Source organism: Stigmatopora nigra, chromosome 3 (assembly GCF_051989575.1).
Source record: "Stigmatopora nigra isolate UIUO_SnigA chromosome 3, RoL_Snig_1.1, whole genome shotgun sequence".
Lineage (NCBI taxonomy): Eukaryota > Metazoa > Chordata > Actinopteri > Syngnathiformes > Syngnathidae > Stigmatopora > Stigmatopora nigra.
This window is the reverse complement of record NC_135510.1, coordinates 10350348-10372463: the sequence shown is the minus strand read 5'-3', so window position 1 is coordinate 10372463 and position 22116 is coordinate 10350348. Positions and strand designations below refer to the sequence as shown.

At 38.9% G+C, this 22116-nt stretch overlaps 2 protein-coding genes and 1 long non-coding RNA gene across 10 annotated transcripts; 2 read left to right on the top strand and 1 right to left on the bottom strand.

Annotated features, from left to right (window-relative positions):
* The first annotated feature begins 375 nt into the window (after window positions 1–375).
* qser1 (glutamine and serine rich 1) lies at window positions 376–9325 on the top strand. 4 transcript variants are annotated; one of them, XM_077712601.1, is made up of 13 exons: window positions 376–619; window positions 1936–2045; window positions 2179–2301; window positions 2419–5625; window positions 5946–6250; window positions 6389–6505; window positions 6636–6769; window positions 6851–7026; window positions 7116–7253; window positions 7349–7446; window positions 7903–8049; window positions 8212–8307; window positions 8379–9325. In XM_077712601.1, the coding sequence occupies exons 1-13, from the start codon at window positions 510–512 to the stop codon at window positions 8517–8519; spliced, it is 4902 nt and encodes a 1633-aa protein (XP_077568727.1). In that variant the 5' UTR covers window positions 376–509; the 3' UTR covers window positions 8520–9325. The 4 variants fall into 4 exon arrangements, with proteins under 4 accessions (XP_077568727.1, XP_077568726.1, XP_077568724.1 ...); XM_077712600.1 differs by having other exon boundaries at window positions 7113–7253; XM_077712598.1 differs by having other exon boundaries at window positions 6636–7026; window positions 7113–7253.
* LOC144193934 (uncharacterized) lies at window positions 9009–12892 on the bottom strand. The gene is made up of 3 exons (XR_013325795.1): window positions 12804–12892; window positions 11712–11850; window positions 9009–10048 (listed from the first exon to the last, which is right to left on the bottom strand). It is a non-coding gene; the product is annotated as an uncharacterized LOC144193934 (long non-coding RNA).
* On the top strand, window positions 11104–21907 carry depdc7a (DEP domain containing 7, paralog a). Of its 5 annotated transcripts, none has more exons than XM_077712606.1 (9): window positions 11104–11235; window positions 16718–17177; window positions 17838–17968; window positions 18075–18267; window positions 18496–18716; window positions 19179–19321; window positions 19888–20013; window positions 20547–20625; window positions 20743–21907. In XM_077712606.1, the coding sequence occupies exons 2-9, from the start codon at window positions 16726–16728 to the stop codon at window positions 20961–20963; spliced, it is 1566 nt and encodes a 521-aa protein (XP_077568732.1). In that variant the 5' UTR covers window positions 11104–11235; window positions 16718–16725; the 3' UTR covers window positions 20964–21907. The 5 variants fall into 5 exon arrangements, with proteins under 5 accessions (XP_077568732.1, XP_077568733.1, XP_077568731.1 ...); XM_077712607.1 differs by having other exon boundaries at window positions 11105–11247; XM_077712605.1 differs by lacking the exon at window positions 11104–11235 and adding an exon at window positions 13018–13061.
* Window positions 21908–22116: the final 209 nt, after the last annotated feature.

Here is a 22116-nt window from a genome sequence, read left to right as displayed (position 1 = left end):
GCAAAAACTCTGGCATCTGGCCCAAAGTCAGCTGGGTTAGGCTCCAGCACCCCCCACGACTCTAGTGAGGATAAAGCAGTTCAGAAAATGAGATGAGAAAAAAGGTGATACATATCACTTGCTCTATTTATTTGAACACTTAAATCTCATTTGCGCACAATGAAACTGATCACGCCCATGATGTAATAACCAATAATTTATATGCAGAAGTATTATATAGTGAGTGTGCGCAAAGTGATTGTTTCTGGTAAAGTCAATTTGTAGAAAGATCTATTATGGGGCATCTTCTTGGGAAGGTGACCATGAATTGCACACGCTACCAGTCATTAAGGGGGTGTGGGGTGGAAGATCCACTTTTCATCCGGGGAATAACACGACCTCATGGTGGGGAGTTAGTAGGGAGTTGTGCGCCGCTCTGACCGGACTGCCGTGGTCGGCTGCGCCGCAACTGCAATCATGTGTGCCCACTGCTCCACGAAGCTCCTCCGGGGACGCGAGCAATTCACCGGATGATGGACAGGAACTACCCGAGCTCCAGTTTTGCGGACGCGCTGGCTCCGGCAGCACAACCCGCAGCTTCTTGGGCCTATGACCGCGGCTCGAATACCATCAAGTCGAGGTAACTGATGGATGGAGGGAGGGAAGAGGGGAGGTGGGTCACCTCACCGAGGAAATATCGGTGATGGAGGGCCTAGCTCTTATCTCAAGGGATACATACACATGCTGATTTTGTGTATTTACGGACTTTAAAATGATTAAAACATTCTGCTCCAAGTTTGTGCTAACTTGAACGCGGCTTTCTCAATGATTGTTAATGCATTCTACCTCGCTAATTTTAGCTAGCACGGGGTCTACTCGCATTACTGCTAGGGACTTTTTAGGACTAAAATGGATTTTGATGTACATGTACTATTCAGTATGCGTGCTAAATGTATAAGACTGTTATGGATCTTGTTTGTCTTGATCTAAATCAACATCGGATCATTAGCGGTCAAAACAACAAGCTAAAAGCTCGCTCCAGTCTTCAGTGCGGCCACAGTAGTATGGGTTTTAATTGAATAAAACGTAAATCAATTTTTTGAAATTATATAGTGTTGGGCTCAGTTGCCGGTAAAGATCGAAGCACAGTAGAAAAACGAGTTTCGTGTTATGCTCTAGGTTGCAAACCTATTATAACTTCGTCACCAGTAATAGGAACCATACTTGGTGTCTTAAGTGTTGGTGGGTGTTGTAAATAACTAAAATCTCAAATGACACATGTGATTCGGCTGTATTTTGTTTATAAAAAAAGCTAAGGCGTATTAAGGGATAATAAATAGTTAAAGCCCTTCAGTTGACCAACACGGCGGTTGATGTCCTATCTTAATTCTTTTACTATGAAAGTAATGAAAGGCAGAAATGGATTACTACATGCATGACTAAGGTAGTACATACTTTGACTAATTGGATTATGTGCTAGAGCAGGTCAATTAAGATCATGACTACTTTTCCTCAATATTTTTAATGTATCAGCTAATATATTTGTATATATAATTTAATGTTGGGTTTTTTTGTGTCATATATAGTCATTGCCCTGAGATGGTTGGTTGACCTTGTGTATTGGTGGCAGTAAAGTGATGTCCCCCATGGGAACAGTAAAAACTACTTGTATATGGTAAACAAACGTTTGAGAGGCACTTTTCTTATACATTACAGTACTCTACAATAGATGTTATTTTCCACAGTTGAATGAGTGTGAAAGCTGACTAATGATATTATGAAGCCAAAGTAAAGCTTGGACTCAAATGTGAACTCCTGAATCTTAGTGTATCATGGCAATAGAGTGCAGCACACACCACAATGATCACATATGCAATACATGCCTTTGTTTTTTTTTAATCTGAATCATTTTTCCTACTAAGCCGTAGGTAAAACGCGATTTGTTTGTGCATTCAGTTCTAGTTATGGTACAGCACAGCTTGATGCGGGGCTCCTCCAGCGGCAGAGCTACACTTCAATACAGCAGATCCCCACCTACACTACTGCGCAGGTTGCAGCTGCCACAGGTGAGCTTGTCCCTGGCCATGGTGCTAGTATTTTGAAACCTAAAATTCATTTTGGTTATTTATTTGTATTTTTTTTCCAAATATGAGTGATTAGCATCCTCTTGATTTCTCTTCATTTTCTGTTCATGTGCAGGTGCACTTCACACAAACAATACTTCAGAGACCTCAATCCTGAGCTTCCTTTCAGCCATGGAGTCAAGAAACCCTGTTAGTGCCTCGCTATTTCCTCCTTTTAGGCCCACATCTTGGCCTGCAGGTGAAAACTATTTTATATTGCCGGACATATTTTGTATTTTTGGGGTAATGTCACAGTGACGGGTTCTATTTAACCAAAAAATTAAAAATAATTGCTTTCCAAATGTGTGTAATGCAGGTACCAACTCCTCCACCACAGAGTTATATCTGACTGGTGCTTTGCCTTCTACTGCCACAATTCCTTCTCCAGCTGCTTTGTCAAGCTATCAACACAACAGTCCATATACTTCCAGGAGTTACTCCTCCAACTCTTCCCTGGCTCCCCAGGATCCTGACCTCAGCACTTCCACCAATGGTCTCTTGTCTCATCATGATCCTCTCCTCCAACTCAAACCAAGCCAAACTGTGCTCCCAGCTGCCCTGGCCTTCAACCTTTCTGGACCCATTTTGGGCTCGACGCTACCAGTTCAGTCTTCTACATATCGCTCAGCTCAGGAGTCAGCCCCACATCTTCTTCAACCACAGTTTAGCCTTCTGCCATCAGCCCTTCCTGCATCCCATAGTGCCTCACAGTCGTATGGTGCCACTGTTTTTTCAGGCTCTGTGGAGAGAGCACTTCAACGAGAATGTAGCGTGATCAAACACCATCAGAGGCCTTCAACTAGTCATTCAACCACAGAGCAAATAACCAATTCTGAGGATTCCTTGCAGGGATACTATGGCTCTGGTAATGAAGGAAGCATATCTTACCGACATGACCAATCCCGTGAAACCCCAGAATCTTGCCGCCCTTCAACAGAAAAAGATTTATCTCATAGAATCAACGGTGCCCTACAACACAAAGCAGACTCAGTTACTCAAAGCTATTCATCCACCACAGTGCCGACAACTAAAGAGTATTCCTCAAAATTAGCTTCTGCTGGCTGTGAGGAGAATCGCACACTTTCTCAGAACCATACGTCTCAATCCCCTGAGCAATATTCCTCCTCTGGGCAAAAGCAAAACTCTGTCGTTGCTAACCATCTATCCGGTCTGATGTCCAGCGCTCAGTCCCAAACCTATATGACACGTATCCAATCACAGCCTTCAAATTCCTCATCAGGCAGCTTGTCCTCTCTTTACAAGACACTACCTTCCCTTTCCAGTCTGTCTGACAGTGGTACATCTACAAGACAGGCTCTTGTCTTCTCTTCCAGTGAAGTTCTCAGCCAGGAGCAGTATGGGGTCCAAGTCCAGGGCTTGTGCTACACTTCATCTCATTCTCAGCCTGAGCCAAATATGATATATACATCAGGGTCACAGGAGCCGGCTTCAGTGACTCAGTCTCAGCCTTTTGCCACAACTCATTCAATGAACTCCTCTTACCAACCCATCTGTGCACCCCATCTTACGACCTCTGCACAGGACTACAGCCAGATACAAAGCACTGTTGGGAATAAAACACTCCCGGCCACTGTTTCCCACCAGGCAATGTTGCAAGCCAAACATGTTTATGAGACCATGGCCGCTACCTACCCGTCAACTACAGATGCTTTGAATAATAATATCAGTCCATCATTAAAGGATATAAAGCCACCATACGGCAAACTGACACTCGAAGAACTTCCTATCCAGGAGCTACAAGCTCTCCAACAGGGGGGTTCTGTGGCTAATGGCACCACAACAACTAACAACAATGTAATCTATATTGTTTCAAAAATGGATGACCACCACAAAACACAGAGCGTCATCAGAGACCGTTCACATTCTGATGATCGTCTTACACAACTGAACACGACGCCAATAAGGGATGAAAGCATGAGTTCTCCTAGTCAACAACACATTCACCACAGCAATGTCAATGGGCAGGATAATGCCAATCCGAAAACAACCAACTCCAGTATTATGTCTTCACCTGTACTTCTTAACCAGGAACCACTTAAGCAGCAACCTTCCCTTATCAAATCATCTGAATCACAACAAATTCACCAGGACCACACCCAGTTTATCAGTGTTCCAAGTACTCAGGTTCTTTTAGAGCCTAACCAGATGGTTTTTCTTCAGCAGCCCATTGTGCACAACGGTCAGATGACTTCAAAAGTAGTGTCAGTGCAAGCAGCCCACGGCTTGGGCCCTCTTAATATCCAATATCTTCAGATGGATCGAGAACTTATGTTTCCAAATGTCTCTGAAAGCCAAAGTCAGCCGGCCACAGTTTTGCCTGAGCGGAGCTCAGGATGCGCCGACTCTTCTAAAGACCACTACAGCAAGTCAGCTAGTCACCAGTCAAATGATGCTAAGAATCACTTTGCCCTAAATTCCCTTTCCTTTTCAGACTCTATGTTACTTTCCGATGACAGAAATATTTTATCAAATGTTGACGATATCCTCGCTGCTACTGTGGCTGCTTGTGGTGTCACGCCACATGACTTTGTCAAAGGTACACCCCCCACAGAGGTTCAAATGGCTGTGATGCCAAGTCCTGTTGATGGCAAGAATCACTTTCAGACGGTGGATATAACACAAATGTCACCTAGTTTCTCAACAGCACAACAGACGATACTCACAAACACTAACTCTCACGCCATGGCTGTGACACTAAATGGTGCTCAGACCTGTACAGACCGCCAAGCTAAGCCCATTCACCAGAACAACAATTCTGATCTCGACACCAATGGGAAAGGTCACAGCTCAGAGACGGACTATCACTCAGCGCAGGTTTATGACGTTTCAGTTTTACAAAGCAGTGCCAAAGGTAAAGCAGACCCAATCAAAACAGAGAACATCCTCAGAGAAGGCGAAATTCTTAAAGAGTTTCCCAAAAAGAAAGTTGTCTCAAAGGGATTGACAAGACCAGAGGCTTCGGGTGAAGATAATGCTCCATCTAAATTACCTAAGCGCACTGGACAGACAAAGAGGCCTAACTCCAAGGACAGCGACATCAGCACGTCTGTTTCTCAAAGCGTGTACGACAGTTGTCCACAGCAGGAGAAAATCCGTCAGAAAATTAGGGAAGTCGAAGCCAAACAACCAGAGGTGAAGAATGGTTTTATCGGCTCTTTCTTGGACTTCATCAAATCTGGCCCCAAACAGCAGAACTCTCAAAGTCCTTCCAGAACTGTTAGTCGCTCCAAAAAATCTGGTGCCTTGGTCAAGCCACCTCCACCTACCTGTGGTTTTCCCCAAAAAATTCAGAATCTGCCCGATTCCCTAATGTCACGACAAAGCCAGACAACCAGGACCCAGCAGAAATGTCTGGAAGAAGAGCTAAAGAAAAATCTGGAGACGCTACCATCATTTAGTTCTGATGAAGAGGAAAACACAGGAAGAAATCAGGCACTTAGGAACAGCATCAGTTCAGTGCTGTCTGCTCTTGATGAACCCGCGGAACGGAAAGTCAAGCCAGGTAAAGTGACACTCCATTTCTCTTAAACCACCTGTTTTAGGTTACCAAATCTGGTAGACCAGCACTCCTATCTAAAATCCCTCCTGAGAATCCATAGAAAGAAATGTAAATAAATCAGCCAAAAAGTTGGCTTAACATCTCCAAAAGTAAATGTTTTTGCAACAGCCTCTTTTAGGTTTAATTTGTTTTTATAATCGCATAGTAGGCTGAATCAAATGCCCTTTGTTGCCTTATGTTTCCCACACCAATGCTAAAGATGGACATTTAACTCAATGAAGAAAATAAACTCTTTATAATTGACATGCCTAATCTTTCTGCAGATAATCACATCCCGCCTATGATGCTAAAACCAGTCGAGGTTCCTGCGCTGCCACTCAACATAACAGACACTCACTTGCCCCTAATACCCACTACTGCTCAAACGTCAACCACAATCACCCCAGTAACCACATCGGCGACCAGGCAGGAGCCCAAAGCAACCCCGCCTGACCAGCTGGCTGCACAGTTATTATGTGTGGCCATTGAGGGACTGACTGATGAGGAGCTGTCGGACAGTGGAGGGGAAGGAATGTACCGGGAAAGAGATGAGTTTGTTGTAAGGAATGAGGAAATTGAAACCTTGAAGGTATAAAACTTTAAACCAAATTAATCTATAATCAAGAAAATTAATTTATATTCAAATTATGTCAACGCTTAATTTCCAAGGAATGTTTTACTTGCTTTCCTGATATTTAAATTAAAACCAATTGTGGTATATGACCAGGGGACAATGTGTGCTGGAAGTGAGCCTCCCGCCATCTGGAAAGTACAGAAGGCTTTGCTGCAGAAATTTGTGCCTGAATTAAGAGACGGAAAACGTGTCTTTTCCGCAACTAACAGCGTGAGTTAGCATGCATCATTTATACAAGTTATCCTGTCGAGAGTTACTGTCCAATTATGTTTTCACACAGCTTTTCGACTATCTCATTGAAGTTGAACCTAACTCGGTATGTTTTGTTTTCTATTTGAAGTATCTTGGATACTTTGGGGATGCAAAAACTATGTACCAAAGGGTCTACGTAAAGTTTCTGGACACAGTAAACAAAAGGGAATATGTCAGAGTGTGCAGTCGGAAGCCACGCTGCAAGCCAATACATTCACTAAGGTGTGTCAAAAACTGCCATTGTAAGAGTTTCTGGCACGCAACAGGTGTCTCACGAATGTCAAATTCATATCTTCTTTGCAGAAGTATTCACGTGAAGACTTTGCTGGGCTTGACAGCCGGTCCTTTTTTAACATCCTCCAACAATAAAGCTCGTCCTAAACACTTCAAGCCAAGAGCGGAGCCCCCACCCAAGAAGAGGCGGAAATGGAAGGAGGCATTGTTACCTGCTGGCTCAGGATCGTCTGCTGATGAGGATGGTGAAGGAGTACTTTAATTGTTCTCAGATAGTTTTTTTTTGTGTCCGTGGAGGTCTAAATTTGTTTCCCACTTTCTCATATTTTAGTAGATTTAAACCCTCCTACGCCTTTTGCTTCACGACTTCTCAACACACGAACTATGAAGGAGACTTTCAGAAGCTTTGTGGAATTGCTAATCAACATTGCCGTTGATGAAGATGTGATGACAGAACTTGAGAGATTAGAAGGTAAACTGATAAAAAGATTCTTTTCAACCAAGCATGCGGAAACTAAGGTTTTGTTGTTCCAGAGATTAGACAATTTCTGTCCTGCCTATCTACAGATGAGTTACTGCTCCCACATATGAGAAGGATGGAGGGCTTGATTACTGACAACAGAAAACGCTTGCTTCACAAACTAAACATTGGGCAAGTCCTCAAGGTGGGTTTGTGTGAAACTTGCCATATAATGCATTTAACCCCAGATTATTACAAGGAATGAAATTCAGACATCTACAGCAGGTGGAAATCTGTAGCATGCAAAAGACCATATAAAATAATGTATTTTAACCGGGACCACACTAAAATGATTACAACACACTTTTAAAAGTAAATCCCCGAGATTCACGGTAAATTGACAGCAAATACATTTACATACGTTCAACCGAACATCTGGTATCGTAATGTTTATTCGTACCCTTACAGTTAGTGTAAACTTTCAAACTGGTCATATTTCGACACACACAGCAGGAACACGTCCATAAAATGAACCATTTGTCACGAGCATGTGTTTTCTCTGTGGCAATTACTATGACTGTAAACTAGTTTGAGATATGAGTTGCTTATTGTTTTTGCTACAATATAATAATTCAACACTTCATCCGCTTTCTGTGTTCAGACAGCCCTGGACAGCTTTCCAGAGATCTTGGTTGTAACTGAGCTGAGAAATGATGGGGACACACCCTCCTTCAAAGTGCGTCTTGGAGGGACAGCCTACGACAAGAAGACCATGAAGCCTGACACGAAGGCTAACCACGTTCCACAGGTAACACACTTGAGTTCATTTTTTGTTTTTGATTATTTTATTTATTTCATATTGCACGGGAACTTTTGTTTTGAAGGCAAATTTACAAAAAAAATATTTATGCCTGCACTGTAGTAGTATGTCCAGCAGAGGGTGAGGTCTCGTAATTTTTCTTTTACACAGGAGTACTCAGTGGACCAGCAGAAGACCCATTGGTTCTCCCTGTATCATTCTCTTCAGCACTACAAGTACCACACATACCTCATGTGTAAGAAGGAGGTGAGATGCTTGTTATTGTTGTAGAACTCGACTTTATGGAGGTTATTATAATAATTGTAAATGCTGTCTAGATCGCCAGCCAGCGGATCCAGGCGGCTGAGTTGGGGCAAGAGGAGACTATACAGAAGTGCCTGCGGAATGGATCTTGGCTGGAAGGGCTCTTCGATCGCTTTGGAGAGCTGATCAATCAAGTGCAGCAGGCCTGCCGATGAACAGTCTCAAGAGTCCCGAGTGACTTAAAAACTTTGTGTCTTGTCCTTAAAGCAACACAAGGAGGCGAGCAATTTGGTGCCAATGAGGCACAGGTGTGTAAGGCTCTCCTATGATGCTGAGGTCTTAATTAAAAGACTCATGGAAACTTATCTCCGGCCCCTTTGTCTGAGCTGAAAGCATCAAGAGAGGACAAGGGCTTTTGGGGGGGGGGGATCTTTTTTTTCAAGAAGCTCCTCCCAGTCTGTGATTGTCACCACGGACCCTTTTTTATTGGTCTCTCTATCATAGATTTATAGTTTGTTACTTTTAGCCAGATTATTATTGATGCTAGATGGCAGTAGAAATTAGATTGCCAAAACATCTAACAAGCCTTTATCAATCGTTTTGATAAATGGGTTAAAATTCAGAGGATCCAATTGATTGTAACAAAAAGTATTTAACCTTAGTTATTTTTAAAACAAGCCTTTTATAATAGTGTGCCAACTGACATAGTGATTCATTATATATAATGTACATTTTGTATAAAAAATAAAGCTGGTGGGAGTACTGTTAAAGAAATACTGCATCTACAGTTCTAGATTTTGCTTTCAAGAGTCATTTCTATGAATTCTTCTGTGGGTCAAATAAAGCTATCTTTATACTCCTTTGCATAGCTCATGTATTAATGATAGATATATTTTTCACAGAAGTAAATACTCAGTACTTTTTCATTGTTTACTGATAAGATATTTTTGAAATCACTTTTTCACGATCAAACAATTTTGCTCTTAAGATGTTATTTGTAAATAAAGTGCCACGTGCATTACTTTGCCATTTTTTTTTGGGGTGGGGGGTTGTTTTTAGCCAGTTAGTTAAATCAGACCCTTTCATTGCATCAAAAGGTCTAATTTAACTAGCTGGCTGCAATTGACTGCAATGGACATCTATCCATTTTAACTGACCTAGTGCTGTCAATGGCACTGACAGATTAAGCGTTCACAGCCAGTCCTCCCATTTAATTGTTGTCATTGGGAGGAACTGAGTTAAACATTCCCCATTCATTTTCAACACCACTTATCCTTTTCGGGGTTGCGGGGTGCTGGACCTTGATTGAAAGGTGGACTACATCCTAGCCAGACAAAAAGAACCAACTTCCTTTTGACTTTAAAAAATATATATATTTCCAAGAATTAGGTTTTTGCCCTATAGAGGGTAAAAAATGCCCATTGTTCGAATTTGTTTTCTCATTCCTTATACGTGGGTCTCACATGGAACGTCTTGCAGTGATTGGGATGCTGTACCTCTGTGCTCTCATGATCAAGCAATACACATTCTGTTGAATTAAACATAAGCATTGTAGTACAGGCGTAGCACAAATTGACAGTAAGCCCCTTGTGAAACAAATGTGTCTCTGTGCTGACGTGAGGAGATCCTCTGTTCTCTCATTGGGGGCGAACAGCAGCCAAGCAGTCCGACATTCCTCTATGGGGGAAACTGGTTGAGAAAGATGCTGGATGCCTACTGTCTTCACAAATTGTAATGAGATGCTCTGTTCACAAAGTGGGAGACGGCGGTCGGGGGGGAGTTAAAGACTTTCAAAAGGAGCGTGTGGGAAAAGACGTCATAAGCTTAATTATGTCCCTTTTCACTTGACAGGTTCATTACGCTTTAAATGTCACATTCAGGAGTAGTAGTAACATGCCTTCATGTCGTGAAGATCAACTTCTGTTTTCATATGACCGAGAATATTAGCCTCCATTCCGTGTACTCGGCGTGTACTTGGCATTTTAATAATTTTCCCATACATGACTAGTATCTTTTATTCTAGTGTTTTGTCATTTATCAAGAGCAGTGAATCTCTACCTAGGACCGAGGTCCAAAAGTCAAGATATTTAATATATGTTGGGAAATTTATTAAAGTGCACCTACACATGAACCAATAAAACAATAATACACCTTGCTTCATCTTGAGAAAATAAAACAATTTTTTTTCTCAAAGTCAAAGTAAACAAATTTGAACTTTTAACTTAACTTTGTAACCAACAAATGGCTTACTTAAAGTTCTAAAAATTTACTGGTACTCTCCATGTTTGTAGGTTGGCTTTAATGGGTGTTAGAATTATAAGGGAAAATTCTCCCCATGGTGTTTAACAACCCCTAATTTAAATAGTGTCTGTGTAAATTCCTTTGGCTACCACCTCTTCCTGTCCTTCAGGTGTTGCTGTGTGCACTGAAGCAGATACTCTTCCGTGATTAGAACTTGTATTTGGTATTGTTATTCAATAGTTATTCATTGTCAACAGATTGACAGGGGAAAAACATCTTGAGGTCTAATTAAGATTTTTTGTGGTGTCATTTTTCTGGTATGTTGCCTGTATGCCAAGGCTACAAAGTGCTGATGTCCATTTATTTGAAGGGTAACTAAGGAAGCCATTGCTCTCTCTTAGCAGGCAAGTAACAAGAGGTCACAAACAATTGTGTACTGCTCATATTACCCAGACTTCCTTCTTTCTTGTATTTATATGTATATATAACCATTTTCCCTTTGGCGTTTTGGCAGCTTTACAAAACACAAGCATGCATGTCTGTCAGGGAGTTCTTAGGGAAAGTTGTGGAACCTGTTTTTCCTTTAAACCACACGGCTACTTAAAGAAAGACTTACTAGGTTTTCTTCAAGGTGTGAATGTGACGCGTACGGATATAAGCAAATCATCAAAATTAGTGACTGGACAGAAGGTGAGTTCCAAGGTGAACACATTGATAGCCTTATAGCACAGTTGCTTAACTCATAACTGATAGTTTTCTGTGTGTGTTTTCGGGGTGGTGGTGGTGGTGGTGGTGGTTTACAAACAAGAAAATTCCACTTGCCTAAGTTAAAACTTTGCGGATTATCGCTAACAGAAACTGAGAATGTACACAGATATTGAATTATTATTTTTTCCAAGCACAGGTTGTTTTTGTTATACTGCAAAGTTAAATGTGACATTGGAAATCCGTATAAGTAGTAGAATAATGAATGATATGTGAAACACGTCATTTTATGCATTATTGATGAGATTGGTCCCTATTTTTGAATTTCTTGTAGCTGTCCTCTGGTATTTCCTTAAGTCAAATGTTTATTTAGCATGAAACACTGCAAACTAACTGCTTTGATCTTAATGGAATCGAGTTCTTTACCGTTCAGTTAGCAACACCGAGCTCGCAGTACTCACCTTAGTGTGTTTTTTGGGTTCCATTGTTGGATTATTTTCAGTGCAAGACAAATGTCACAAGGTCACACCTTAGTGATAATTGTACTGGATGGAGACCGTGGATGGATTCCCCATGTCTGTGGCTAACATGTGGCTGATCCTGCAACAGATAGAACAGGGTGTAATGCATGTCATTCACCTTTTATCTCAGTGGTTCAGTTTTCTGGTGTTGAGTATTTTAGGTGATATTTCTAAAATTGGGCTGGCCAGTTTCCACAACATCAAAAGAAAAATCCCAGTATGAAACTGAAGATTACTCCCCATAACAAAAAATGTTCTACATGATAACATTGAATCATTCATTTTTGTCACCCAAATATAAATCTCTGCTCTCAATTGAACGAGTCCATCAACAATTAGCCCTTGTAAGAGGTGTATAGAAAAAGAGAAAATGTTTGTTTCACAACACGATATTGATGTGACACAAATGTTCTTTTTTTATGTTGAGGTGAACATTTTTTCAAAGTCTAAAAGATATTTTCAAACACAGAAAAGATCTTAATATTTTCAAGCTGAGTTACACCACAATTTTAATCTACTAGCACAATATAGGCATCTGAAATGGATTAGATTCTATTGTCGTCGATTGATGTTTTCAATATCAAATTTCCTCTTTTACTAACTACCACAGCACATACTTCACTGGCAGTGAATGCATTAAAACTGTGGAATAGACTTCCACTGTAGTGACCTGAAAGGGTTAAAACAAGTCTTTAATACTCATAAATCAAATGAATACTCATTGATATGCGGCAATGGCATATTTATATTATTATTGCAGAAAAGAGCACAATTATGTTGGATATTGTTAGCTTGTTTTATATGTAACAATTCAAGCAACATGTCAACAATGGGGGTGTAAAATATTAAAATTAAATTTGATTTATTTTCAGTCTTTTTAGTACACAGACTGTAACTGGTTGGTTCCAGAAATGCTTGCAATTTAAAATTTAAAGAGTGTTCTTTATTCACACGAGGATTTAGCTTATCTTAGACAGTTTTATCTTTTGTTTTGTTCGTGGGTCTAAAATGAACAAATGAACGTCAACAAACCTTAGAAAATTTTGTTCGTCGAAGGAAGGAAACGTTTGTTTCCTCGGTCCATTAATATCTGCCCAGACGACACTGATTGGGTCATGAATAATTTATGGGATGGGCGGGGTTTCATGGTAGACCTGCGGGGCGTCGTTTACGTCATTTGGATGTGAGCGAGGGAATGAGGGACGAGTCGAGAAGTGGGTGGGTGGGTGAGGGAGTGAGCGCATGGCTCCTTACTGTCACTGGAACAATTGTGCATGCGACGAACATCAGGTAAACGCTTTACTTTGACATTAACGTAGTTAAAATTGCATTAATATCTTCTTTGCAAAGGATATAGCTGGTTGTGAGTGTTTACATTTGTGTTAAAGGTGCTGTTGTATAATTATTTGAGATTTGAGATGGATATAAAACCTTTAAAATTATATTTAATATCAATTAAAGATGTTCCTTTTTTTGAATTGTTGACCGATTGTTAAAATAGACCTGTATTCGACGTTAATTTAATGCCTGCTGTTGAGAATAGTAGACGTCCAATTCATTGAAACTGGGAGGGTTGGCTTTAGGGTTGGGGTTAGAGTTGTTTCAGTGCCATAGACAGCGTAAGACGTTAAATCTTTTTTGACTCGGAGGGGCCGAATGAACTAGAGCAGTCGATTATTTGCCCCTCTCGCTGTCAAAATGGATTGGACGTCTTGCGTGTCAATGAGAGCCAATGAGCTTCTTAGTTTCTTTGGAAACTGAGGACCTGATGGACCTGAATTTCAAGTTTTGTGAGATTTGGGCATTTGTTCAGCCACGTTTTAAAACATTATGTAGACATAAATCAAAGATTGATCCTACACATATATATTATTGAGGAGTTGGGACCATCTCAATGTAGGTATGTCTTTTTTTATCTCAATTTTATTGCTCCCAGTAGGCAAAGATGCGCCTACAATTAGGTTTCTGCATAAATGTGAGAGTGAATTAATTGATTGAAGAATAAAATAGTGTAGTCATTATGACAATTATAACATATTTATTCAAACATTATTTGCCATCTGTTGTTACTTATAAATTGTAATTGAGTGTTCAAAATATACAGGTGAGTTGGCACAAGGTAAAAGTGCAGTTTACACCTGCTCTTGATGTGGGGGCTCAAATCTAAGTGAGCCAATAGTAGTGAGGCCAACGTTTTACTCTTGTGGCTTAATCTCACTTCTTGCATGCTCAAGGAATAACGATTAACTGCTCACCGGCTGTCAAAGGCATGATGTGACACAAAGTTGTTAACTAATGTGGTATCCTTAAGGTCTTCTTCCTAGAATATTTACTGCAGGTATAACAATAATGAAGACAACAAACTTGGTGGCGTAATATTCACTAGGGGGAAAAGGCCCCTGGTGTTGATGCCATGTGTCTCCCTCTGCAATTATTTACACTTACGGCTGTGTGCAAACACTGACTACACTATTCTAATCTCTACCTGCCCGATCACAATGGCAATTATTCAAAGTGGCTGCTTTCAAAGTGTAGTCCACTTTGAGCAACAAGAGTTGACAAAGCACATGTCGATTCCCTGGATTGTTTTGACCCAGCAATGACCCCCAAGCCCACCCTTCCCCTTCTTACACTCTTTTCTGTTCTGTCGTTTTTAGTCTTTAACAACAGTTAATAGACATTGAACAGATCCGGATTAATGCTGAAACTAGTAATCCAAGAAATCCTTTGGATTATCCAGATGGCTCTCATTTGTAATTGAAAGGATTTTAACCCGATAATTTCATGAGTGCATGTTTGATTCTACCGATTGTCTGCGTTGTATTGGTTTCTCTCTCTCTCTCTCTCTCTCTCTCTCTCTCTCTCTCTCTCTCTCTCTCTCTCTCTCTCTCTCTCTCTCTCTCTCTCTCTCTCTCTCTCTCTCTCTCTCTCTCTCTCTCTCTCTCTCTCTATATATATATATATATATATATATATATATATATATATATATATATATATATATATATATATATATATATATATATATATATATATATATATATATATATATATATATATATATATATATATATATATATATATATATATATATACATATACATATATATATATATATATATATATATATATATATATATATATATATATATATATCTATATATATATCTATATATATATCTATATATATATATCTATATATATATATATATATATATATATATATATATATATATATATATATATATATATATATATATATATATATATATATATATATATATATATATATATATATATATATATATATATATATATATATATATATATATATATATATATATATATATATATATATATATATATATATATATATATATATATATATATATATATATATATATATATATATATATATATATATATATATATATATATATATATATATATATATATATATATATATATATATATATATATATATATATATATATTTAAATTGCAGCTTGTTTAACAGCTTCCTTGACCTTGTTTGTAAATTGAAATACCAGATTTTTTTTTATATTTGCTTTATTTACTGAGTAATTATCATTGATGTTTGATTTGCCACTAAACTTCAACTATTTAAACACCTAGAAGTCTATTTTCAAACTTATGTTTTTCAAGTTCACCGGAAACACGTAAAATCGATTCTTTTGTATCACTGCAACAAGTGGGAGTCTCTGTAATATCACAATTTTAACGCCAAGAACAACTGTTTACAAAAAAAATGGCAAAAAAAAATGTAACATCCTGGTTCGGTCCAAGCAAGAATTCAGTTTAATAAGCCTGCATGCACTTGCTCTTGAAGCATCTGCTTACTTCTTGTTGTCACAGATGGGTCATAATAGCATTTGTCATGTTGTGTTGTCATAACATTGTGCAAAGCTGCTACTACCAGAGACAGTGATTTATAGCCCCAGGCTGCTGACCACCCCCGTCCTCTAACATTTGGGCTCTAGGCTTAAGTTGCTCCATGTGGCGACATGAAAGCTACGCTGTCATCTCATGTAGGGAAGCTCTGCTTTCCTGTGATGAGCAACACAACTTTTTAAGATAATTGACTTTAAAGCACAGGAGAATGAATGAGATTAACAGTTAGGCGATTGTTAGATCTTTTTTTTTACATGAACTGTCACAGTTGCATTACGAAAAGGCATAAACTTGATCTGTCGAGTAAATATTGTCCTAAATTGAAGGCATGTGATGAACACAATTATACTAACAACATAGAGGCTCCAATCACTTCATGGTTTTCCATTCCGAACCCAACCGGACAAATCTAAACATGGCTGATTTGAGATCTGTGGCAGTTGGGGGCAATTGTCAGAAGAAATGGGGACCACCCACGTGGTGGAATACAATATTATCGTGTATTATGTTGTAGGGAGGTCTAACAGAGGGAACATTGTTGTGTTATATTTTGTAAAATTGATGCTAGCAAGTACGTGTGTTTTCGTGAAATAATAAAAACTCATATCTAGCCTTTGTTTTGACTAAAGTTATGCAAAATATTGTTTCATTGTAAAGATTGCACTCACTTTTGCTATAAAGCATTGCATTGAGCTATTAAGCTGCTGTTTCAATCCAGTTAAATCTTGATTCCCTAAAAGTGGTACAGTACTCCAATTGAAGTATCCTATAGTCATCCCATCAATTCAACTGTTAAGTACTAAACATCTGTATTTACACATCATTTTGAAATGTTTCTGTTAAATATGATTTCAAACATGGTTTGTGCATGTGACAAAAACAGCAATTTTTCCATTCTATTGAACCGCTCAGTCATTATCCATTATGGCATTCGGCTGTTTAGTGGTGCAGGTTATTTATGTCAGGACATCTAAATTGGTAAGTGAAAATTGGGACCAGTAACTAAATTTAAACCCTCCTGTCTTTTCTATCAGAAGGAGGCATGGCTGGGAAGCCATTCCGGGCCACCCAAATTTGGAGCAGCATCATCTCCAACCTCCACACTCACGTGGAGGTCAAGCGACGGCGACACAATCTAAAGTCCTACCAGGATTGCTTCCTGGGGTCTGAAGCCGTGGATGCCGTATTGGCTCACATCACTTTGAATCGCTTCTTTGGTGATGAGGCGGTCCCTCGTCATAAGGCCGTAAGACTTTGTCAAGCACTCATGGACTCCAAAGTCTTTGAGCCGGTGGCCATTAAAGTATTCGGAAAGGAAAAGAAGCGGGTCACTTTTGAGGATAGCAGCTGTAGTTTGTACAGGTTCCCAAGCCCAGAAACAGGTTTAGGGCATTTGACCGACACCAAGTCCAGCTCAACGGTAACCATTGAAAGCGGTTATGACTCTCCAGGCATAAGCAGGAACAAGAACAGCTACAGTCCACTGAGTGAAAGGTAATAAAATATTCACATATATATACATATATATATACAATTATATATGTATGCATGTAATTGTGAAAACCCAATCTTCATTAGAAATGCTCATCATTAGTAGCAAGTAAGTATAGTAAGTTACTCTTTAGCCAAAATTAATGTGACATACTGCACTGGCAAGAAGATGACATTATTATTAAAAAAAGTGACATTCTAAGCTTAAATCTCAGCCTCTCTCGATCATATGTCGAGTCAGCTCGCTAGTTGTTTTGCAGTTGCGAAACTTGAACATTTAACCACTTGAATAAATAAATAATGTAAACATTTCCACTTTTGTTTGTTAACCTAAAGGTTGAACATTCTATTTAATATTCCCCATTAAGATAACATATTTTTTAATTCACAGACGATATTTCCATCCATTTTTAAACTCTAATGTAATATTGTGTGCACTTAGTACTGAAATGAAATAGATAAAAAATGATGGCACTTTGAGCACTAGCGTCACAAAACAATCAGTCTCAGCGTGACTTTTTAAGTAGGCACTGTACTTTGTCTGATTGTAATAACAGCAATCCAAACATCACAACTAAACTCTCACACGCTTCAAATTTGTTCCCATCACACTCCTTCGCCCATCCTTCTTCCCCGACTGATTGCCATTATATGATCTTCCAGACAAGAGGTGCCAAGCTACTCCACTCACTCCCCCGTCAGAAAAGGCAAATCAGTAGAGGACGTGCTGAGAAATCTCAACCTATGCTCCACAGTCACGCCTCAGATGATCAACCTGGGCCTGTCACGAGAACGTGAGTTGCAATCACCGTGGGAAAAAAATGGAAACAAAAAGTCACACATGGCGAGGCATGTGTTCTCCTCCGACCTTTGTAACTTTTCAACGGCTCTCCACCATAGTGGTTGCTGAGGTGTGGCACCAGCAGGCCGTGTATGGACTCCTGCAGCTCATCGAGCTCCCGCTGCTGGAAAACTTGCTAGATGGAAATGGCGTTTCAAGGGTTTCCTTGCATGGCGGGGACAGCGAATCAGACCTGCTCTTAGAATCGGGCTACTTGGACAGAGAAGTGTTAAGGGCCTTCAGTGAGGCACAGTAAGTGACATTGACCAAAATAGGGGAAAAATAACAAATTCCAAGAACGGAAGAGCTTCCTTTTCAAAGATCAAAATGTTGTTTTGATCCTTCTCTTGCTGTTTCTAATATTTCGGTTGGGATATGAAGTTATGTATCGTGTTGCAGATATTGCGTAGCTCTGAGAATCTCCTGCTGACATCACTCGGTTGTTTGTTTTTAAAATACCGCCTGCTTCCTCTCTTTCAGGGCAGACGAGTGGATGTCTGGCGCAGTGGATTGTCTGGAGTACCTCCCGGACGAACAAGTGGTGGAGGTCAGCAAAGGTCTGGCAGGGTGCGCCAATGACTTCAACGAGTGTAAGAGGCTCCTCTATGACATCCTGGCTAAGCATTACTCCAAAGCCGAGCACCCGCCGCTCCTCAGCAACCACGTGTTTGACATCTACTCAGGCATCTCGGAGCTTCTTGGTGAGAAGAAACGTCTAATATAATAACTCTCAGATTAGTGATAGGGATACTTCCTTGGTCCACATATGATTGGTGAAAACTGCTATGAATGCTTGTCCACCACATTTCACCTTTGACGCCCGAAGTTGTCACTGTTGTTGTGTGTGTGTGTGTGTGTGTGTGGGTTGATACACTTTTTGAAAAAATATGTCATGTCGCTACTCATTAATTTGTTCAGTATATTCTAGGCAAGTATAAGCACAAGTCCTTAGAGCCCGATTTTTCATCTTTTATATCACAGGAACTATTGTTGCCTGAAGTTAACCAGTTGGGGCATGGTCACAGCCTACAAGCTATTGTACTATTATGATCAGAGTACATGAATGCAGTCTATTATTCATTCAGTCCACTCGGCCGGCCTACAATATATTAAAATTATTATTAATGTTTTCAAATACGTTTTTCCATTTCTTGGTTCTACAGTGAACGGTAAACTGGAGCAAGCTTTGGAAGCACTTCAGCTCAGCCTTAAGTTGCAGGACTCTCGCTCCAGAGAGGAGCTGCGACGGCTGCTTAGGTTCATGGCCATTGCAGCTAATGTGCAGGACATCAAAATTCACAAAGAGGTGTGTATCTATATTCACTCTTTACATTTTAGGAGGATAAAACAATTGGGGCTGCTTGTATAGACAGCATTGAAATCATTGTATTTTTCAGACTATAAGTCGCACTAGTCAAAGAATGCACAATGAAATGGAGAAAATATAAATCCCACTGGAGTATTAGTTGCATTATTGGGTCTTTTTTTAAATTTATTTTTATCAGAAACTAAGAACAAACATTATACATTAAAGTTAAAAAATAGGCTAATGTAAGTTTTTTTATGACTATAGCCTAAAACACAAAACATAAGATGTCCATGGGCAGAGTGGAAAAAAGAAAAATAAACATATATATAAATTGCACTTCAGTATAAATCACAGGCCCAGCAAAACTATGCAAAAAGTGTGCCTTATAGTCCAGAATATGCGGTATTCATCAACTGGGTACAATATGGCAACATAACCTGTCAGATAAAAAAATGGTTTTAGGATATATCAAATTTGAATAGGCTATTTAAGTGCCATTTTTAAGTGAGGATAGAATTAAGGAATACAACAGTTAAGATTTAATGACAGCAAGTGTCTTTCAGATTGAGAACCGGATGGCAGTGAAGAGGTCGTTCTCCAGTGCCATCGTGTACAGCAAAAGACTTCCTAAAGGCAAATTGGACCTGATGGTTCTCTTTATGATGGATAACCACTGCGATCTTTTCAAAGTGAGTGTTCAGCAATACGCTGAGATTATACAACATCGTCTTCGATAACAATCACGCTCTTGGCGAGAGCTTCCAGACTGCTAGGGACGACAAAGCCCTGTTTACACAACCGCACATCAGGAACAACTTAAAACTAATTGCCTCTGTCTCCTCTTTAAAAAAAAAGACGACTAGCTTCCCAACAGGAAGGATGTAATAAAGGGCAATGTTATATAAAAGAACTGCAGCAGAAAGAAATATATAATAATGTAGCTTTTGGTTGTGCTTTTCACTTATTTTTTTTATATTCTTCTAAAATGATTTATGTTTGTGTATAGAGCCATTGTAGAGCTTATGTAGATTTACATATTTCTGCCAGCAAATCATCTGACGGATGAGCATTTTGTGGTGCTCGCAACCTAAAACAAGAGGCCTTGTTAATAGTCAAATCTCACATCTATTAATATAATATTAACTTTTCAATTGATAACATCAGTGGTGTATTCTTTTAAAAATGTACATAAGCAGATCTTAAAATCACTCTCTGCCATTAGGTTCCCTTTTCGTTACACAAAATGGTCAGCGAAAGGTTAAAGAATATTGTCAAAGGGAAGGACGCAGATGTGATCACAGGTATGAAGCTTCTAAAATGTTATATTGCTATATATTTGACTTCATTTCAACTAAATTTATATCTATAGATAAAGTCTTACATGGCATATTATGTTCCCTTTGTCTCTTTAAATTCAGGACCGACATATTGCACTAAAAAAAGCAAGAAATCTTATTCTGAAAATGCGGAAGAATACACCAAAGAGGAATTGTGGTCGTTACTACGGACAATCCATGAGAACCCCAACATGCCCAGCAAGGAAAAGAGACGTCTGCTTGCTCAGTTTTACAAAGGCCACCCGGATATTTTTGTGAAATATTTTGGCAAAAAGATATTAAGTATGAATATGTTGCTATAGTAATGTTTTTTTAAGTGGTGTAATATAATGTAAACTTGTAAAGAGATGTAATGTGAACAGATGTGGCCTTTGTGTAAATAGGGACTGTTGACTAAGAATGTAGGTTTGAAATTATTAAGCTGTGATATTTTTAAACACAGTTAAAGCACCTAAAGTGTAGCGATTTGGAGTTCAATCAAATATTGAAGTATACCTTAAAGCTCAAAATATTTGGAACTGAACCTATTGCTATGTTTGATATAAGAAAGTCTCCCGAAACTGTGTTTTTCTTTTTCTATGACTTTTTTGTGACCTTAACTGGATTGTTTTAACCAGGAAAAACAAATGGAACTTACTGTGAAAGAGAAAAGTATTTGATTACTTAGTAAAGTAATCAATAATATTTAATATTACTTATGGAGACACCTTTAAGGGTTGGGAGTATCTATTATTTTGAGTAATGGTGTGGTTAAATTATTTTTTTCATATTTTTATAAGGTGAAGCATTAGCATGTAACTGCCAAACCTGAAATATGATCCTAAGTGTTTTTTCATTATTGTACACCCCAAAATGATTTTTTTTCCTCACAGGAAATTTGGTTTTGGCACCTGAAAACAAACTACTAGTAAATCCCAATAACAAAGCTGATTGAGGTTAATTTATAACTGATTTCAATGCAATACAAGACTGGAAAAAAATCTTGGTTAGTTTTTTTAGTATAACTATTTGCTAAGGGTTATCATTCATTACATTACAAGTTCACGGCAATAGAAACGTTTTAATAGGATTTAGACAGTACACCCATAATATGCATTTGATGAATAAATCAAGAAATGTGTCTAAATAATTTATTTTCCCTATTCATTTTAGTTATGTGAATGTTGAGCTTCATGGACTCGGCCAAGTATGACTGTGTGTTTTCTGAGACTAGAACAAGTGTTTCGAATAAACAATGTGATCCAGACCAGCTGTGTCTTAGGAAGCCTTCTAACTCTAATTTGAAAGTCTGATCTTGCAGTGTTGTAAAAACTCACAGTAAGATTCATGGGAATCATTGCCCACGGCTGTCTGAGCCCCAATAGACTCCCTTTATTAACGTCAAGGTTTTTTTTTCCCATATATATATATATATATAGCTCTCCATATACAAGAAAATATTTCTGAGGAAACCTC